The 20,575-nt window shown below is 43.3% G+C and overlaps 1 protein-coding gene across 3 annotated transcripts; it reads right to left on the reverse strand.

Annotated features, from left to right (window-relative positions):
• Positions 1 to 6,348: 6,348 nt before the first annotated feature.
• On the reverse strand, positions 6,349 to 19,084 carry msrb3 (methionine sulfoxide reductase B3). Of its 3 annotated transcripts, none has more exons than XM_070854100.1 (7): positions 18,775 to 19,084; positions 15,077 to 15,195; positions 9,201 to 9,309; positions 8,414 to 8,491; positions 8,205 to 8,233; positions 7,481 to 7,578; positions 6,349 to 7,332 (listed from the first exon to the last, which is right to left on the reverse strand). In XM_070854100.1, exons 2-7 carry the CDS (start codon positions 15,177 to 15,179, stop codon positions 7,153 to 7,155), a joined length of 597 nt encoding a protein of 198 aa, XP_070710201.1. In that variant the 5' UTR covers positions 15,180 to 15,195; positions 18,775 to 19,084; the 3' UTR covers positions 6,349 to 7,152. The 3 variants fall into 3 exon arrangements, with proteins under 3 accessions (XP_070710201.1, XP_070710203.1, XP_070710202.1); XM_070854102.1 differs by lacking the exon at positions 15,077 to 15,195 and adding an exon at positions 11,358 to 11,502 and having other exon boundaries at positions 18,775 to 19,076; XM_070854101.1 differs by lacking the exon at positions 15,077 to 15,195 and having other exon boundaries at positions 18,775 to 19,079.
• Between the last annotated feature and the right edge of the window lie 1,491 nt (positions 19,085 to 20,575).

The raw sequence follows: 20,575 nt of genomic DNA on the forward strand, positions 1-20,575 counted from the left end.
CTTGTTGTGACGAACTTCTCCAGTCATTTAGCTACGGCAGCTCCATCTGTTTCCTGCATACCTCTTCTTCCAAAATCGCTGTTCAGCCAGGTCCTCAGTAGCGGCGTGTAATAAACCACAGGCTTGTGAGTTTTTCCTAGAAGGTGAGAGTTCTTCCAAGAGAGGGAATATTTCCAGAAAGGCTGAGTAATCCTACCATGCTCGCACACAAGTGTAACACACAAGCTCTCACAGTTTGTCAGCGTGTCGGACAGAGGCTTCATTTAGCCTGCAGAGAAGTCTGCCCTGTTCTTCCATTAAGCCCCAGTCACTGAGCAGCACTGTCGCACTGTTGTACGTTTTCTATGGGATATTGCAGAAACACTTTCACGCCTGTATTGGCAAAACAAATCAAGTTCACAGTGTCTCCGAAATGACTGAGTTAGGAGGTCCAAAACATGTCAATCCCTCCAGGAGGCTTCAGAATAGGTTAGAAAGCCTGTCTGCTCCATGTTAGTGAGCGAAATATGGGAAATATAACTAAAGAGGCAAAATACACAGACGAATAAATGTATCTGATGCGTCACGCTGTTAATCTGTCTAATCAGTTTGGTTTTAATTACTCATTTGGTGCAATTAGGAGATGCTGGCTATGACTTTTCTCATTCATAACTTTCCAACTTTATGAAATTCTATTCTAGCGAATTGACGGAATTTTCAAAATTTCCAGTTCTTCATACAATTTCAACTCTTTCATACATTCAGCCAGTAACTCCATAAAACATGAGAATATCTCACATCTTTTACGCTTTCTGGGCCTTATTCAACTTTTTCAAATGCCGTTAAAACATTTCTAAACACTCAGCTTAGTTTGAAACGCAGTTATAATGGAAGTCAATTAGAAGGACATTAACATTCCTCACTGCATTAATGTAGAAGCTCCATTCAAACTGTAAAACGACGACAGCACTCACTATATTTACTATACAGCACAACATTTTCATGCAATTGCAATTCAAAATTCATGCAATTTTTTTTTTTAGCTCTTCTCATATTTTTGCATTAGTGTGTGTGACTGTTCAGGGGGAAAAGTGGGTGACATCATCGGCAGAATGCAGACGAACAATAAAATGATACAAAACAATCGCTTAAACATTCCCACACTTTTCACCCCTGATACAGAATTTGAACAAAAAACTGTCCCACGTTTCCAAATCTTCAAAAAGCCTTCTGACACTTCGCCATGCAGATTAAAGCGATGCAGTTTAGTGGAAGCCGTCGATAAAGTGATGCAGTTCAGTTCCACGCTTCATCCCTTTTCCACCTTTCCTGCTCTTTGTGCATATTCTCTGGTTATCGTTCAACGTTTTAATCATGTTAAAACGATTCCAAATTCATTCATAATAAAATGGCTATGGATGCACCTTCAAAAAACGCATTAGGAACACAGCGCATACATGAGCCTGCAATGAGCCTGGACTTTAGCTCAAATGTTCCAATGATTATATTTAAGCATGAAACATCATAAAAAATAATAAAAAAAGAAAAAACTTGACAAGCACACATTTAATGGTAATTGAGTCAGCATACCTCATACCATGAGGTTTTAGCTGCGAGTGAAATGATGAAGGTGAACATGAAATATAAAGTGAGAGATGTGACCTTATAATAAAACAGTATTTGCCAATTTCACCGATGATTTGTCAGTGACATTTGTCCACCACATTAAGCCCTAATGCAGCCATTAAAATAAAATCACATCTCAGCGATAACGTGCAGCCAGGAGGGACACCCCACGGAGCCTGGTCCTTTCCCATACACTTTGCAGTCTAAACTATATGCAGAAACAGCTGAAGGCACCCAGTCATGTCTAACAGTGGGCAGACAGATCATACCATCAGGCCAAATCTGGACGGAGAGAGCGGGTGGGCTGTTACTCTTTCCACAGATCTGACTAGACGCCACGTGACGTTTTTTTTTTCTTTTTTTCTTCAATTAACCTTTTTTATTTTGCCAATCTCAACCATTGTGCGGTTGAGTGGTGAGACCAGGCCCTGCCAAGCCACCAGCCAGGCCCGACACACATTTCTCCCACAACCTTTTGAATTCTAAAACTTCCTCGGTTTCCCACAGTCCTCATGACTGAAAGCAGAGCCCAGTGGTCTGATGACTTGCTGTTATACTGCCATTTCTATAAATAACTCTTGGGTGGCCTCGTATCTCCTCTCTACCCAGCGGCTGGCTCGTAGCCTTGATCTAGTCTTTCCCTCCAGACGTCAGTTTGGAGAAAAGGATTGGAGCACAAATGCCCCCGTAGCCCTGGTCAGTGTTACAGCACTGCCATGTCTCGTACAGACTAGCTGTCATTCACTTCCAGAGCCTCAGAAGTCACCAGTGAGTACAAAGAGGAGGCTCCGGAGCTCACCAGCTTTCGTAATTGATCCCAGAGCTGCTTCTTCCACTAAGTGCCCCCAATTCCCATCCCCAACCCCCATTTCCGCCGCCACCACTCTAAGCCTCTTAATTAATCAAGAGTAACATGAGTAGGTAACATCTTCCAAACATCCCTGGCTTTAAGAATAACTTGCCTCTCACTTCTCCTTCCCTAAATCTGTTTCCACTCTGTCCCCCATCCCCAACTGTCATCAGTATAACCATTTCCTCTGACAGACAAGCCCCCCCGTCTTTGCGTCTGCTGGTTTTGCGTCCAGACTGAGGAGGACCCGGAGCCGTGGGGGCCCCACCCTGCCCCCTGGTGCTGTGAGCGCAGCAAAGTGCAACAGCTCCTTAAACAGCATTGGTGATGTGGTGTAATGACGGGGACGGGACCTGTTGGGTGTTTGTGGAGGACTACATGGAATCACATCCTCTACTTATATTTCAGCTGTACTCCTCAGTCCGTCCACATGGACGCCCACGACGCTTTGGACCCCCTTTTCTCGTTCTCTTATGCGCAACAGGTCTGTCAAATGGCCAGATAGCAACGTCCGTTCAGGGGGAGGGTCAGCTGACAGGTTTGACCCATTCAGACAGCGTGGACCCACTCTGTGTGCGTCTAAAGTGGGTATTAGAAGAATCAATGCCAAGGAGCACTGAAGCTGTCCTGGAGGTTTCCTGCTGGCCTGTCATCAGCGACACTCTGCGGATTATCCCTTTAATTTGTCTTCCATTGTATACGTGTTGGCTTTTCACGGCCTTGAGACGCATTCATCCCAAACAAGTCACCTAAACCACCAAAGGGGCGCCACATTCAGGCAGTGCTGGAGGAGAAAGCTCTTCAGCTCAGGATTACTGCGGCCATTTGTCCAGACAGACTTTGTATTATTAGCCTGAGAGTATTTTACGGCTGCATACAGTGTCTCTTATCTCCAGTGCCTTTAAAATGCCTAGAAAATCTGTACATTTTGTCGCATTACACCCTGGAACTTCAAATAAATGAGAGCTAACTTTTTTTGAGCTGTATGTCCTCACTACAAACCTCATCATCAAAGTGAAAATAACATTTTTACAACATTCTGGACAATTATTGAAAATGAAATAGTGAAATACCTGGTTTGGTGATCAGCCCCTTGGAGTTTACCATTATAAACTTACTCAGGTGCAACCGATCAACTTCCAGATGAAACACCAAGCTAATTGCCTCCCACCTGACATCAGTTGTAGTGGTTTGGATCACTTCAGAATAAAACCAGCTGTTTCTCGAAGGTTCCACTACTAGTAGTGCATGGTGCTGCAAATAATTCACCGTGGTTGGAGTTTTAGAAAGGCACAAGAGGCCAAAAGGCAACTTTGAAGGACTTACAGGTCTTTATGGCTGGGACTGTTGGGTCTGTGCATGTGACGACAATCTCACAAGCTTTACGCAAAGCTGGCCTGTACGGCAGGATGGCAAGAAACAAGCCTCTTCTGAAAAAGTGCCACAGTCTGATTGTGTTGCCATGTTGGAAAAGGTTTTATATGTCAGATGAGACTAAGATTTAACTTGTTGGACTGAACTCCAAGCGCTACGTAAGGCTAAATTTTGTAAATAAAGCTGGATTTTTATTTTTTTGGATTTGATTTCAGGCTGTACAACAAATAAAGTAACTATTTCCAAGGGGTATGATGACTTTCTGTAGGCACTGTATGTACTTTATTTCAAAGTTTGCATTGCACTCATATAAAAGTATTTAACACAAAGATATCTTGGTTTTCCTGACAGGTATCAAGCAGATTTACACAATGTGGTGCTACACTGAACACAGAGACCACTGATTATTTCACTTCTATATAAACCTCCATAGTGGATTTGTAAATTACAGAGCTCATTGCTGAGAACTCCTGGGAAGCGAAGGGACCTTCCCAAAAGAAGCTGAGCGGTAACTTATTACTAACTAGCTATTACCTATTACACTAGTCCTGTCCACGCAGGGTTAAAGTCTCAGTACTGATTAACCAGCTAAAAGGGCTCAACAGTCGGTCGCACTCATTAAGGAGCCTCACTAGAGTTCATTCTGAACCCTAACACACGCACACAAGTCTTATTTCAGGTGCTAGCCCGCTGCTGGAGATGGGTGAGGTGGGTTTGGGTTGGGGTGCTGAAGGTGCAGCTGGTAGGGCACCCTCGTTTGCCTTTGGGTCCCCTTTGGCCCTAAAGTAACTTAGATTCTGCCCTAACGTGAACAGCAGGTGTGATACTGCGGTCACACAACATCAGCTCCACCTGGCTCAGACACTAGATGGACAAAAGTGTGTGGACACCCCTCCTGTCTGTCTTCTCGTGTTGAGAACTGGAGTCCCAATTCAGAACTATGAAGTTAATAACACTTAATGATACAGTTTCCTTACAACCAAACAAATACGGATGCCTCTCATCAGCCAAAAGTAGTTGTTTGTGGTAACTGAACCATATTTTCTATATAAAAGCACTGTATTCTTAACCTTCACACAGCTGTCATGAACAAGGGAAGCTGATCCTGGGAAATAAATTCCCTGCCGTACCTACTGGGACCAGCTTGGGGGGGGGGTTAAAGATCAAAACTTAACGCAAAATAACAATTTAACGTTCATCTCACTGCTCCAGCCAGCTCCTTATAGTAGTGTAGCTGCTGCTGAAGCCACAACATGTCAATTATTCTACATTTGAAACGCTGGGCCTCCAATAACGGCCTCATTTGTTGGCCCCTCCTTCACTTTGTCACATTTTCTTGTCAATCTGCCTTACTGGTCATGATTGGGACAATCAGTGAAAATGATGCGAGTCGTCTCCGTTTCCTCTCTGTCTAAAGCAGACGCCACCATGTCACTGCGATCTGTGAGCTGGTGATGCATCGTTTCCTATTCCTTACAATGCGAAGAACTCACTGTGAGAGCGCCACTGTTTAAAAATGTGACTATCTTTCCTCGCTGATGAAAGGAAGCGCCGCGGGGTCATGCGTGTGTCACGTATTTGAAGTGGACAGAGGTTTCTGTCTCAGCACCCCGCCGCTTATCTCCTCCAGGAGTTAGATAACATTTGCCAGGCAAACATTAGCTTTTCGTGCATGAATGGAGAGCCTTTACTCCCCTTCAACAGGATGCAGGTCAGCAGATAAAGGCTGTTTTGGTGCTGCACTTAACTGCACGTAGATGAAGGCCACATTTAACCTCCTGGTCAATCATCAGTTTAAAGTGCAATCCACATCAGAGCGCCTTGTGTTTCCTCTAGCCAGTAGGCCTTCCTCTAACTAGCGAGGACAAACACCCAAACGTGACGTAGTGGTTAAAGTCATTGTTGTAGAGGCTGACAGCGTTTTATACTTTGACAAAAATCTGGAATAATAAACGGGGGAAACACGATAACGTCGATAAGGAGGCTGTGCACCTTTTTATTTCCTGAGTTACCCCATTTGTCATGCATCATGGTAGGTTAAACTGATAGTCCAGTTGTCATAGCAACCGGCCCTTTTTTCCACCGCTTACTGACCCTGTTTGCACCGGTTTTGCTGGTAGTGCAGCTTCGTTCGTCGGAGGCCCCCAGGAGTCTACTCTTGATTCCTACAAGCACCGCCGGGACTCTTCTGCAAGGTTTTTAAAGCACAGCACAGCAGAGTGAGCTGCAGGCTTCAGGTGTGGCCGGAGCAGACGCAGCTGGTAGGTCAAGTGAAAGCCCGGGTTTCTCTGCGTTGGTGCTGCTGGGTGTTCCCGAGCAGCAAACAGCATCATGAACATGGAGCTGAAAACAGTGGGAACAGGGTTAAGCACTCGTCCATAAGTCGCTTGGTTTCAACTGGAGATTCAATGCTGCACGTGCTGCTAACATGAGCGATTAATGTTCAGCATTGATTTATGTGTTAAGAAGAAGGTGGGTATGAGTTGAGTTGAGACTGATAAACCTTTAAACACAGTTAGTGTGTTTCTAGATATTTTATTCATCCATTAACTGTTTCAATGCAAGCTGTCAACAAAAACTAAACATCCCCTAATGTAAAGACGACGAAGGAACAAATGCAGGAGGTGACATAAAGGCAGCGGTACGATAAGATGCCATCTGTAACAGCCCGCTGACTGGAGCACTTGGGTAGGCACCTTCGATAAATCAGCCTCTCAATATCAAACGTCACTTCAAAAATATACTCTAATAAAATACTTCTTAAGTTAGAATATCAAAAGACAGATGTGTCTGTGCGTGCGTGTGTGTGTCTACTGCACAGCACTTCATCGTCACTTTAAATTGGCAGACCGAATGCTACTACCCAGACCTTAAAGGAAATTAAAGGGAATTCAGGGAAGGTTACAATATTTGTTAACATTTTATCCCTCTGTTGGAGACAAATGGGAAGCCGTACTTAATCATCTAGTTTTCCCAAATGTCTACAAGTGCAGTGTTATCGTGACCAGTGGTCAGAAAAGCGATCAGCCGGTTGACAAATACTGAAAGTTCCCTTTAAGGCAATCAGCAGATAGAGTGTGTGTTGCAGCTTTGACAGTGGCTAAAAAAAAAAAAAAAGCGTGCACTTTCCATAGTGATAGATTATACATCAGGGTATTCCCCTGGTCTGCGTCTGAGGCCTGAGCTTCCTTCTCTTCACAATACAACCACCTGTTCTACCTTTACATTGTGAATTAACCCCACAGAACTCCTAACTGTTACGCGTGTGAACTGCTGGACTCCTCTACACAGGCGCCGTCGTCGGTCTGCAGTGCTTCGTGCTTTCAGAGCTCCGTCTTCCCGTCGCTCACTGAGCTGCCGCCGGCTCCGCTCTCAGCTGCGGAGCTCGAGGCGGGGGAGGCTGCGTCTTTGGGCTGGAAAGCCAGCGAGGCCGAGTTGATGCAGAAGCGTTTTCCCGTGGGTCTTGGTCCGTCGTCGAACAGGTGCCCCAGATGAGCTCCACACTGAAACACGATGACAAAGATTGGTACGCAGCTTTTTGGCATTTTTCTGCACAAGACGCTGCACAAGCTTTTGTTATATTTCATTTGTCTTTGAAACACTGTGCTAGTAAGGCAGTGAACAGATGCTATTGAGTGTAACGCAGCGTACCTGGCTGCAGGTACTCTCCACTCTGTGCATCCCATAGGAGAAGTCATCTGTCTGACTGATGGACTCCTGCTTCACGAGGTCAAAGAAGGACGGCCACCCTGAACACATGAGCGGATCATGTTAAGAAGGTGTTGGCTGCACACAGACGAGGTGATCGTTCATCAGACAACACTGGTCATACTGTGGATGGGCTGACATGAAATTCAGCAGAGATAGTCAGAAGGCCTGGATGATATGAATCCTACTGACTTTGGACTCTTGACTTTTTATTTGATCTTCAGATCAAAATGATCATTCATCCGATGCTTTGCCAACTGTTAGCAAGCCAAATAAGATGGTTAATACAGTCAACACTAGACCTGGTAAGTATCAGCATGTTGGCATGCTGATGTTAGCACTTAGCTCAAAGCATCGCTGTGCCTTATTAAAGCCTCAACGAGCTGCTTGCATGTCTGTGGACTCTTGTTTAGTTCGCTTACATTCAGTCCTGCTTTGTTAAGTACTACATTTCTACCAAAGTACAGAAACATACAGTGTGCAAAGATTTCCCAGCATTCTTAAGTGTGTTCAGCTTTCACTTCTCTGAGGGAACCTGGCGTCATCACTGAGGAGTTATCATGAGTAACAGACACTGTTGAAGCTAGATGAAGCAGAATTCCTGAAAGGTGGTAAGGAGAGCAGAGAAGAGAAAAAAGCTGTAGGGGGGTACAGTGGTTCAACTTACCTGAGCCTGAGTCAAATTTAGTGTTTGAGCTATAAACAGGAAACAAAAATGTCAGTTAGAAAAAAAAAACATCTGAATTTTGTGTTTTAAAAATGACTGCCTCGTCTTTCTTATGTTGTCTTTGATATTGTTGTGGAGTATTATGGCTTCTAACATCTAGAAAGTCCTGTTGTGGGGTAAGGCACACACAGACACAGTGCAGCTCTTACCTGAACAGCGGAGCCCCGCAGACAACACAAGTGTATGTTCCTTCATCTTTATGGTACGTGAACTCTCCAGTGAAGGCACTGTGGGAAACGGCAAAGTCAAATTAGTCAAATTAAAAAGGCCAAACATGATCAGTGTGCAGTTTGTACTATTACTGACTGTCGTACAAGTTCTCTTTCATATCCATCACCTTAAGATATGAGTGGGGTGTTCTGTTCCTGACACTGCTTTGTGACTTAAACACAGCTTAACCACGTCATGGGATCTGTAACCAAAGTGTCGTGTGATGTGCTGCTACTTCAGTACACAGCAAGAACAAATATTACTGGGACCGGTGCATAAAAACTGCAGCTGAACATTTCATATCCAGGGATTCAGGTTATGGACTCTACCGCTGACTATCACAATTTAGCATTCAAATAAAGGTTTGAATTCAAAGAAAGAAAAAAAAAAATCAAACTTATATGTATGTGAGCTTAGCTTGAACACATGTCACATCCTCTGTTTGGCACAGCAGACCAAGTGCATCTTGGGAAGGAAGCTGATCACATTAGCCTTGGTGGTTTTTCTTTCAAACTTTTTTATCAGAAGACTCAACTGTCAAAATCAGTGTCTGCACCGAGACGTGTAAATGTGACCGCATGGAAAACCATGATGAATTCAATGTGGGGTTCATTAGATGACCAAAAAAAAAGTCATTCTGATAAATTTTGAATGGCCACTAAAAGAAAAAGAAAAAAAAACATCCCAGACATGGAAGAAAGTCAAACCCTGTGAAAGTCCCGGTACCTCTCAGTCCCCCTCTCCTGGGTAACGTGGTACTGCAGCGGTGTGAGGCGTTTCTTCAGCTCCTCCTGAGGGAAGCTCACTGGCCATGTCTTCTTAGTCCTACATGCTCCTGAGGGAGGGGAGGGGGGGAGGACAAAAAAGTATTAACTACTCAGGTCTTCTGATGACACCAGGAAGAAGCAGACCAGCTACTCTCCTACATACGAAAACGTTAAATCCATCTCTGCCTCAAAATCGTGTCCAGACACAAAATATAAATAAAAGCAGGTGGGACAAAAAAAAAACTCAGCACACAGTATAATGATGACAGTTACAAATTAACAGCGCTTTAATTATTTTTGTCTATGAATGTGACGATAACGATAAAGATGACGTTTCCCTGAGGTGAAGTGTGTGTGTGTGTGTGTGTGTGTGGCAAGTTCTTCATTGTTCTTTTCTATGTGTGGTTCCTGGTCTTTTTTTTTTTTTTTTTTTCTTCCCCGGAGATGGTAAGTAGGTCTTGGAGAAATTCCGCGGCTTCGTGGTCAGTTTTGACACCTTTTCTCTCCCCGGATATGAGAGAACCAACACTGCTTCGTCATGCACACGCTTTTACACGCCCCCAAAAAACAAAGCACAAAAACACCTGGGAGCAATTAGGCCCGTTAAGATTAAATGTACATCTGTTGAACAAAACCAAAACCACTCAGTGCATGCGAGCTGCACGGAAGCCAAGCAGCAAGTCGTGTGATTATTCTGTTAGCACGTGAAGTATATGGTGTCAGCAGCGTGTGGGCGGAGCTACAAATGCAAATGTTCTGTGTTCTTACATTGGTACTTCCACTGTGAACTTAAGTCTCTTCAATATCTGGAACCTCTCATACATCATACAAGTGAGCTATTTGTATTTTTTTTTTTTTATGTCACAACGCCGCCCTGGTTAAGAAAGCTCACAAGCAGCTGTGTTTCCTGAGCAAAATGCGGCCCAGGGTGGGCACGGCCCAGGACAGGAGGGCTCTGCAGCTCACTGCAGAGCATCAGTGGCGCCCATCTGCCCAGCATCAGTGATATCAGTGAGGTGAGGTGCCTGTGCAGAGCCCCGGGATATTAAAAGACCGTTCCCACCCCAGCAGCAGCCTGTTCACCCTGCTGCTGCCTCCTGGCGAGAGATACAAGAAGTCTTTGCTGCCGTAGCACCAGACTGTTTAATCCATCCTCCACATTACACCATAAATAGTTTTCCTTGTGTAGCATGAATGTTGTAATTGTAGTCCCATTTATGCCACACAAGAAAAACTTTTTTTTCAGGGGGATTAAATGACATTTAAGGGAGTGGTGTTGGAAAAAAAAAATGTTAAGCCAAAATGTAGCAAACTAAAAGATAAAAAAAATAAAACCCAACTGGATGTTCAATTGTTCAGTCTTGCTTATTCATATCCAGCTACAGAACACTGTGCTCACAGCTGGTAGTGAATTAGCAGCTGTTAGATGCTGAGACTTGGGTTAGTGGGAGTGATTTGTAGGAAATGTGCTAAAGCATTCAAAACCGCTGGAACCTTTAAGATCAACCCTTACAGTTAGACTTTGCCTGTATGCCTATATTTGGGCATATATATGATGGATATAAGATTTAAAAGGCCTAAATAAATAAGTAAAAACAGAATGAAATATGATACAAATTGTTGTATTTGCTCTTTATGTCTGCATTTAGTGTGCCGTTACTAGATTATTATTAGGATGCTTGCCTTTCATGACTCAACAACAGACTGTACAAAGGAATGAGATTATTGTTAAAAAACTAAAAATGACAAAATCAGACTTTAAAATCTGGTCTGATCAAAGGATGAATAAGCAAGACTGTGAATCTGACCAAGCATTCAGTGCTATCGTTGCAGTAACTAAAGGTTTTTGATGTTCACTGCTACTTTTTTTAAGTACAGAGGTCCTGTAAGCAGCGCTGTTCAGGTTTGCTACACTTTGGGAGGTCTCAGACATCAAACATTTGATCGCCGTTCTCAGGGAGGGCCGATCAAACTAAAGAAAATAACTGAAAGCAGTTACATCATTGTGAAAACACGCAGACTGGGAGAGCAAAGACATGCGAAAGACACACCAGCTAGGTGTTAAGGCTTTAAGAGAGGCAGAGCACAGCAGGCACACAGCACCCAGTCAGTGGACCTGAGGGAAGACTGCAGGACCTCAGAGCTACAGGCTGGCTCTTGGTTATTAGGTGCAGCAGATTGAAGCCCGACATGGCTGCTGAAGAGAGGTACTCCACCCACCACAAGAACCAAACGCCCCTCAGCAGGGCTACAACCTAGGACTGGGCCGGATGAGGGGGAGAAGACAGAGAGGGAGAAAAACACAAGACAACACAGGTCAAGATACGGAACAGCAACAGAGGCAAGATGTGGAATGAAAGCGCTGGTCGTCGGGGTCTGCTCGGGATTCCCACTGTTCCAGTTTGAAGGACACTGCTTAAAGGGATAGTTCGGATTTACGCTAGATTCAGAATATTTTCCCTTTTACGCTTTACTTTGCCATCAGAGGGCCCTTTCCGATGAAGACCTGAGGCCATTCATCTGTGTTCTCTCCAAAGCCACCAGACTCCATTGACAAATCTGTAGTTTTTCCTCTCAGAGTGTGGGAGTTGCTGATCTACTGCCGCTCTGATCAACAAACTAACCCTTTAGTTACTTTGTTAGAACTAACCCTCAAAAACACAGAAGTCACACAAAAGCAGAAAACAAACCAACCACTTGAGGCAGCCGTAGACTAGCATCTCTCCTGTTCTGTGAGGCACAATCACTGTTTCTAAAATTGGAGTCTGGTGGCTTTGAAGAGAGCTATGTAACGGCTTCAGTTCCCCGTCGGAGAGGGCTGTTTGACAGCAAGATAATAAATACATGAAAATATTCTAGTTATAGCATGCACTTAAACTGATGCTGGTTTTTTAAGTGACTAAAATATGTTTTTCTGTACATTGTTTAGTGTCTGCCTCTCCAAACTGGGAGTGTTCTGACAGCCACCTACTGTATGTAATACACTGACTATAGAGAAGAACCTCATACAACCCCACTTCAAAAAATCCGAACTATCCCTTTAAAAAGGCACGTTACATACACACACCTAGAAAAAAAATTAATAAAAAAAACATTAATACCATATCCTGCATGGGTGACAAGCTACTTCATTACAATCAACATATTTAGTGTAGTTTATGACTTTCAGATTGGATGATGAAACCTCCCAATACCATCCTAGATTTTTGTGAATGCTTAAAGGACTTAAAGGATGGTCTGAAAATGCCAAGTCACTGTGGATCAAACAGCTGAGGTACCTACAGATACTATATGTTATGACTGAATCACAGCATCTTTCATAATACTGATGATCAAGAGGATTCATCACAACAAACAGCTCTTAAAAAGTATCTCACACTTCAACATTGTACCACATACGCACTCTGACAAGACCTTCAGAATGAACACACACACACACACACACGCGCCGTTAGGATTCAGGTTTGACTCATACGTGGCACCAACATTGTCCTTTTAATTGGGCAGATGTGATTTCAGTTGGTGTGATTTAACAATTGCATCTTAACAACTTACTTATCCTAACACAAACGTTTTCCACAGCATGACGCGGACAGACAGACACAGAGTCATTCTGGCTGAACTTTAAACCATCGTCCTCCCATCGGCACCAGAAGAGGTGACACCAGCAGACATCTATTATTACAAAGAATAACGCATCTCGGTCAAAGTATGACGATAGACGAGTCCTTGGATGTCACAACTGGCGTGTTTTCAGCAGCGTGTGACACTCTTGCAAATGATTACAGAGGATTTGAAGAGATGTGCGTGCTTTTTATGCACTGCGGGCGTTGTGAGGTTAAAAGCAACTACGTTTTGGCATTCGATGTCACGGGCAGCTAAAAGGAACATTAGAGGAGCTTTTTTTGACTGTACTTCCATGTGGCTCACCAGCACAAGTGGCTAAAACAGCGAGAGAGAAAAAAAAAAAAACAGTGAGATGCCTCACGGTGAAAAGTGCACTTTTGCGACTGGAATCGGCGCTGACTCACGCGTATGACTCACTTCTTAGCCATTCAGTGTGCTCTTACACATGTTGATTTGCTTACCATTCTGACTGAAAGCAGGAACTAACGGTGAAATGGTCAAAAATATAACTATGGAGTGCAGATGAATTTGTAATTGCACCTTTTTCTCTCAGTCCTGGCCTCCTGTTCGTTTAAGCTCATCTAAACTATACAGCACACTACAAATACTATAATATCTTGCAGCCTGTGCACTTTATAGAGCAGCCTTCATGTCACCTTCATGATCAAAGTTACAAGTAGTTGCAGAAGAATGAGAGGATCATAGAGATACACTGCTACCTGTAGTACTCCTATTAATACTCTACCCACTCATTTGAACAAATCACCTACCAATCAAGCCACACCAGCACCCAAACAGACCCAGTCCACTATTTCTCATCCCATGAAGCATGTGACAAACAGCTGTTGTGCTGATGTTGTTTCCAGAGGCAGGTTGGAACTTGGCAGTTAATGTTGCAGCAGACACTTTAAAAGTCCCTGAGCTCATTCTGCGGCCATTTTTAGTGATTGTTAGCTCGCACGGTTGTATGCTTGGTTGTGTGCATGTGTTAGGACTAATTACAACGAGTGACCGCATGCTTTTGGTCACATAGTGCGCAGAGGGTGTCTGTATGCTACGTTATAGGTGTACCGTGATCGTGGGGCATGGACTAAAACATGCAAAACACTGATCAGTTCCTTTAACAAGCACTACAGTCTACATTGTCCTGTCACACCAGGGGCCAGATGTATAAGTGATGCCTGCGTGTTTCCCCACACATGAACTGGTATCTATCAACAGAACAATGGCGGTGAGAGTGTGTCACCCCCCCCCCACACGTGCTCCAGACCAGGCTTGCACACGATTTTAGCTGAGACAGCTGCAGGTGAAACAAATGAAATATAAAGTGAGAGATGTGACCTTATCTTAACCTCTAAAGACCTGGAGTACACATGCGTGGACATCACATTTTGGGTTATATTACCATAGTAGTTAATTCTGCTTAGCTGGGGCCGTATGGACATGTATGTGGGCAAAACTGTTGATATTTCATATTGTTTTTTGCACCGTGATTTTCAAAACATGTTCAAAATCTGTTTTGTATGTGTTATAAATACATGCAAAAGCAGTCAGGAAAAAAAACTGCTATGTTCAGGGTGGAAATAAAGAGTTTTGCACAAAGGTGACTTTATTGTGTTTTCTGGAAATTAAGACCGATTGTCCACATATGTGGACATAATGTTTCTCTCTAAAAAGATGATGCTTAGGTTTTATACTTGTCAGGGTCCAATAAGCCCAAATAGCAAGGAGAAATAAAAAATGGATATCAAACAAGAGCTCGGGTCTTGAGAGGTTCAAGGTGTAGTAAAAACGTTACTTTCCAGTTTCACTGATTGGTTTATGTGTTCTGCAATCTCCGCTGCAGCCTGTAAAGTGTCACTCAAAGACACATTTATACACTTTATTCAAATTGTTTATGAGTCTAGAATTTTATAGTTTTTTTTTTAACATTCGAGGCATCATTTCATTGTGTCTGTTTCAATGTGAGCGCCATGATTGAGATCACCGCGAATGGATGATTAAGGCCAGTTCTACGGCTGTGGGAGTGGAAATGAGGCTTGTGCACCCTTTCCTCAGTGATTGTTATTTATAGAGCAGAGCACACATATCTGCGACCCTATAAATCTAAATCTAAATAGGTGCAAGCGCAGGGTTGTGAATCTACACGGCAGTTTTATGCATCTGGCCCCTGGACGTGTTAACAGTGAAGCTGGCAGGTTACTCTACCTAGAAGAGCAGCAGGCAGTGCAGGGTGGCAGACTGAGCTGCTGCCTGGCCCAAAGGCCTGATGCAGGGCGACAAAGAGCCCACGTCTGAGGAGGGCAGCCATCACACACACAGTCACACTGAAGAGAGAGAAAGCAAGAAAAAAAGAAGCCAAAGGGGAGGTTATTATGTCTGCCATTTAGAAGTTAGAGCATTCTGAGGTACATCTGCCAGTTTCTGTAAATGAAGACTTCTGACTTCATTCAATAAAAGCGTAGAAGGATTCACTAATTAAGGACCAACAAACAGACCTATTTCTGTCAGTTAACGGATGCTTCCAGCCCTGTGAGCCGTCTGATCACTACCAGATGAAGGACTATGTTAAACCTCTGCGGATCAATGCTGGGGCATAGCGTGCAAAAATACTCACGCTGAGGCTTTTAATAGAGACGCACATTAAAAGCCAAAAATCTCAGAGAAAAATGGCACTCTGCTTGAGAGCAGTGCTTTGTGATGAACGGCTCTCCGCTGATGGCCTTATATAGCAGTGTTCTCAGCAGAGTGGGGCTGATCTGAGCCTGCAGGAGAACACAATTCTACCAAAGTATTTAAACACAACATTTACTCCGAGGGCTGCGGCTGACGCACACAGTCAGCGTCCAACAACGGCCTGACTGACCGGACGCTTTGTGTGTCCTTACATCAGCACATGTTAAACTATTCACAGCTGACCGCTGGCTGTAGGCTCTCTGGGACAAAGACGGACCAGCCAGAGTTTATTTTCCGTCAAAAATATAAAAAGTATGATATTAAAAAATACGGTGACAGAGTAATGTACTAGCAGTGAATCATTGTAAATTATGGGATATTTGGAATTCTAAGGTATGTCACTGTCACTCAGTATAACTAACTATACTATATATAACTGTGATATGATAGAATAACACCTTTGACATAATTGTTTTAGCATTTTCAACAACATATAAAAGCATTTTTATAATGTTTTAAATCGCAATATGTTCGCAAACATCACATGCTACCATTCATGTGACGACCTGGGAGCACCCTGAGGGACTCCTGACGGACCGGACAGGCTTCAGGAGTGAGCCAGGACACGAGCGGCTTCAGAAAAGTCTGTTTGTTGCTGACACTAATCATATTGTGGAGCCTCTGCATGTTTTTATATGGATCTTTTTTTTTTTTTTTTTTTTGATATTTATAAATGTTTTATTCAAATTCACAGGAGAAGTCATTTTCTTAGCTTCTCTTCACTTTGTTCATGAACAATGCAATATATGCTCAAACTAATCAACTGGTCCGTAGACTGAAAACCAGCTACAATTTTGTCAACCAGTGAAACGTTCCAGTTTTAGAAAGGGATCTGCTGCTTTTCTCTCTTTGATCATATAGAAAACCAAACAGCTTTGGCCTTTGGACTCTTGGTCAGACAAAACAAGCCATGGGACAGGCCTTTTCCACAGGTGTTACTAATGTCACAGACAAAGGATCTGTTCTAGTCAAATGCCCCAGTGAGCCGTGACAGTGCAACAGTGAGCTAGCGCGCACAATACCAGGGTTAGACTGACGCTGAAGCACCTAAATGGAATTTAGCCATCATTCATTATTTACGCCAGAGATTTTCCTACCAGGACACATCAAACTGGTTCCTGTAAAAAGGCCCGTTGTTCTTATACTGGATTCAAATTTCAAGCAGGCTGTAAGGAGCAAAAGGAAACACTCGCACAAGCCCTACCTGTGGAAGCTAAACATCAGACCCAACAACTAGAACAGTAATGACAATTAATAGGATTTAATCATTACAGATAATAACCAGAGTCCTCTTAGTTTTTCTACTGTATTCAGCACTGATAAGCATTTAAGTTAAAATATAAAAGGTACTATATGAAGTTCTCATTGTAAACTATAGATTTATAAAGATTAATATACTGAAATCATTTCCTACTGGGTTCCAAGTCTAAGTCAAAAGTATTCCCGGACCTCTTCATGACTTTCCATGACCTATAAATGTAACATAACATGCAAAAAACTCCATTTGAACTCACTTTAGATTCTAAATGTCTCTTGACTCTCGTGACACCCTGTCCTTGTAATTATCATTTTGTAGCTAAAGCTCCTCACACTGACACTTCCCCCGGCATGTTTGCCGGCTTTGCTTCAGTTTTTCATCAACTGGACGGCCAGAGGACAGATAAAGTTAGAGCGGGAGCTGAGGATGCTAAAATTTCATGTAACCATAACCAGGCAAGAGCACACATGAAATCAGAAATAACCCGAACAGGAAAGTTACTAGCATGAGAGAAAATATGGGTTTAGTGAATAACACATTTTGATTTTCTTTTTTTTTTCTCAGAATAAATCATATTTCATTGGTCCCTCTCTGAAATAGAATTTTCTTAATTCCATTACTCTCCAGACATTCCATGACCCTTGGGCTGCTCGTTCCTACCTCACAAAACTTTTGCAAAGCCCTTTCAGATTATTTAAAACCTGCACATTTTACATCCTGTGTTTACATCAGCTTTGTATTTTTCTGTTATGGTCATTTGCTCTTCACTTGTAAAATATGCTGCTCTGCTGCCAGTACACACAGTTCCATGTTTGCGACTGCTCATATTAACCGCCCCCGTTGTGTGATCGTACTAATAACTAGATTGGGAAAACCTGGCCCGGCTCGCCGAGCTAATCCTGATTGCAGTCGTTAGGCTTAGTAAAGCCAGAGAACGAAAAGAGAGCCTCAGGAGGGGCCCATCCACATGTGACTGCTTTCAAATGTTATGACTGAACAACACTTGGTGGAAGAATCACTTTACATTTCCAGCTCATGTGAGATGCCGCTTAATAAACCTACATCTCATAGGTACAGAGGTGTGATCCTCTGTGGGGGCAGATCTGAATATTACTACTACTACTGGCAGGACACACACACACACACACACACACACACACACACACACACACACACACACACACACACACACACACACACACACACACACACACACACACACACACACACACACACACACACACACTATATGATGTGCAGTGAGGCTGCTGTACCAGCCGCAGCCACTAGGTGTCAGTTAGGTGTAGGCTGCCTGCTATGAGCTTCACCATCATGCATCAAGTGTTTATGTAATGGGTTTTTTTTAAATAGTTTCCTGGGTTAACGTGGTCAGCTCCTCTTTGGCACAGACATTAAAACTAGACGTGAATATAAAGAATACGACTTAACATATTTGCTTTCTGCACAACACAGCAGGATTAGAGGGCAGAACCCAGAGCGACCTGATGGCTTCAACCTGAATCCCAGGGCGCCATGTTGAGTGTTGTGGATGTGTAATGTTAAAGTTAAGCCCCAAGGAGAGCTCCATCCTGCCGCTGGGCTGCACAGCTGATCACACCGGGGGGGCTGGGAAATGTCAAAGTTACAGAACAGTTCACTTCCATAGTGTTAGCGTTAGCACCCCGCAGCCTGTCTGAGAATAACAACTCAACACTTTAGTACCTCCGTCTGCTCGGTGTCTGACAGGCTTTCTGAAATAACAGCATGCTATTACACATTTTGCTTTAACTTAACGTTTCGAGCCGCCATATTCCTCTGCGTACAGAGAGCTGAGCCACAGCTCGCTCTCCGCACCGACTACTTCAGCCATGTCACGGTGGAAGCTAGCTAAGCTGACCCGCTGACGACGTACCGGAGAAAAGCAGCAGCAGGAGAGCGACGGTGGCGGCCAGGTGTCGTGTCACTACCGAGAACCTGCCGGTATGAGGTCGGTACATGAGCCGGAGCCGGAGCCGGAGCTGGAACACGGTCCGTCCGAGAGACAGTCAGTCAGTCAGAGTGACGGAGAGCTGCACGTCTCCTATTATGGCCGCCGGCCGGCAGCAGGACCCCCCTCAGCCTCCGGTAGCTGCCCGCGGCGTCACAGCATGATGCAACAGTCTGACTGTCGCTCCTCCAACTAACCACATAAGTTACAATTAAAGAAAACTAACTAGCTAACTAGTGCTAACTAGTTATACGCTGTGTCCAACGGGAATACAGCAGCATTAGCAGACACCTAACGGCTGTGACCCCCTTCTTCTTCCTGGTCTGGTGGACACACACAGACAGACAGACAGACAGTCAGTGGTGGGAAGTAACTAAGTAGAAATAAAGAAATAAATACTACTTTATACTTTACTACATTTGTCCACATCTTTCACACAGCTGCAGCTTCTATGATTCGGATTATTAATACAAATGATGGATTATGGGGTTAAAAGAATGAGTTCCCCCTCACCAGCTGTTTTACATGTGATCTCCATATTAATGCATGAATATAATCCAGTGACATGTTGGATGTTAGAGTTCCACATCAAGGACATGTTGATGCTAGTACTTTTTCTTTTGTACTGCAGGATTTTTACTTAGTGGCACTGCCTCTTTCTTTACTATCAATCAAATATGTGAGTATTTCTTCCACCACTGCAGTTAATGCTATTTATTTTAAGTTCCACTCAAGCTGGGACTCTTATAAAGACCTTGAAATAAAACTATGGGTTTTTTTATATATGCACACAGTTTTTTTTTTTAGGTTATTTTCTCATTGAATCTGGGGAGCTTGAACTCACCATGGGCCCCACCTGTTCAGTAATGGTTTATTGCTCAGTGCACACAGTCATAATCTACAGCCACGGCCTAATATTTTTCATATTGCTCCTCCTTTGTTGTTCAAATACTCAAACTTGTGTGCACGTGAGCCTAAATGGGTCTCTTGGCCCGTGTGTGTGTGTGTGTGTGTTCCTCACTTCGAGCCAATAGTTTGTTCCAAGTGGGCACACACACACTCTGAATGTCACACCACAATCAGGCACCGCACTGGTTGTGTAATATGAAATTTGGTCCACCCCATGATTCTACCATTGGATGTCTGATTCTATCCGGTGAGCCGTATCCTCTTCTCAGTCCTCGTGGAATTAGATTGGAACAGAGAATATAAACTGGTCGGTATAAATTGTGCAAACAAAATATATAACATAACCCAAAATTATGAAACAATCCAATATTCCTTTAAAACTCAGCTCAAATGTTATTTGACAGTTTGGGAAAGGTCATTTTGGAATAAAAACTACTGGAATGAAATAAGAACAACAATCTAACATTACAAACAGAAGCAGGTAATGATGATGAGCCGTGCTGAAAAACATATGGGATTACTTTAATTTACAGGTTACATATTGTGCCTGTATGTACTCACATGAATATTGATTTTAAAATATCTAATTGAACACTACATGGAGATTACATTAGATTACAAAGCAAGAAATACCACCATAGTCGATTAAACCGTTTCTACTACCAGCCGATCAGGACAGTCTATATTTTAAACTTTCAAATTTGGACCTGAATGATTGAATGAATGATCTCAGTGTCTATTGTTGAAAGCATAAATGTTGTGGGAGAACTAACGGTGTAGAAATACGAGTTTGTCTGACTAGAATATGACAAAAAGA

This window comes from Pempheris klunzingeri, chromosome 22 (assembly GCF_042242105.1).
Source record: "Pempheris klunzingeri isolate RE-2024b chromosome 22, fPemKlu1.hap1, whole genome shotgun sequence".
Lineage (NCBI taxonomy): Eukaryota > Metazoa > Chordata > Actinopteri > Acropomatiformes > Pempheridae > Pempheris > Pempheris klunzingeri.

Excerpts from the sequence above, each read along its gene's own strand:
- msrb3 (XM_070854100.1), bottom strand. The coding sequence starts at position 15,179 with ATGGCTGCCCTCCTCAGACGTGGGCTCTTTGTCGCCCTGCATCAGGCC. Across the intron at positions 9,310-15,076 it reads ACTGCCTGCTGCTCTTCTAG|GAGCATGTAGGACTAAGAAG; the intron begins GTAGAGTAACCT and ends CCCCTCCCTCAG. Across the intron at positions 7,333-7,480 it reads TGGAGAGTACCTGCAGCCAG|TGTGGAGCTCATCTGGGGCA; the intron begins GTACGCTGCGTT and ends ATCGTGTTTCAG.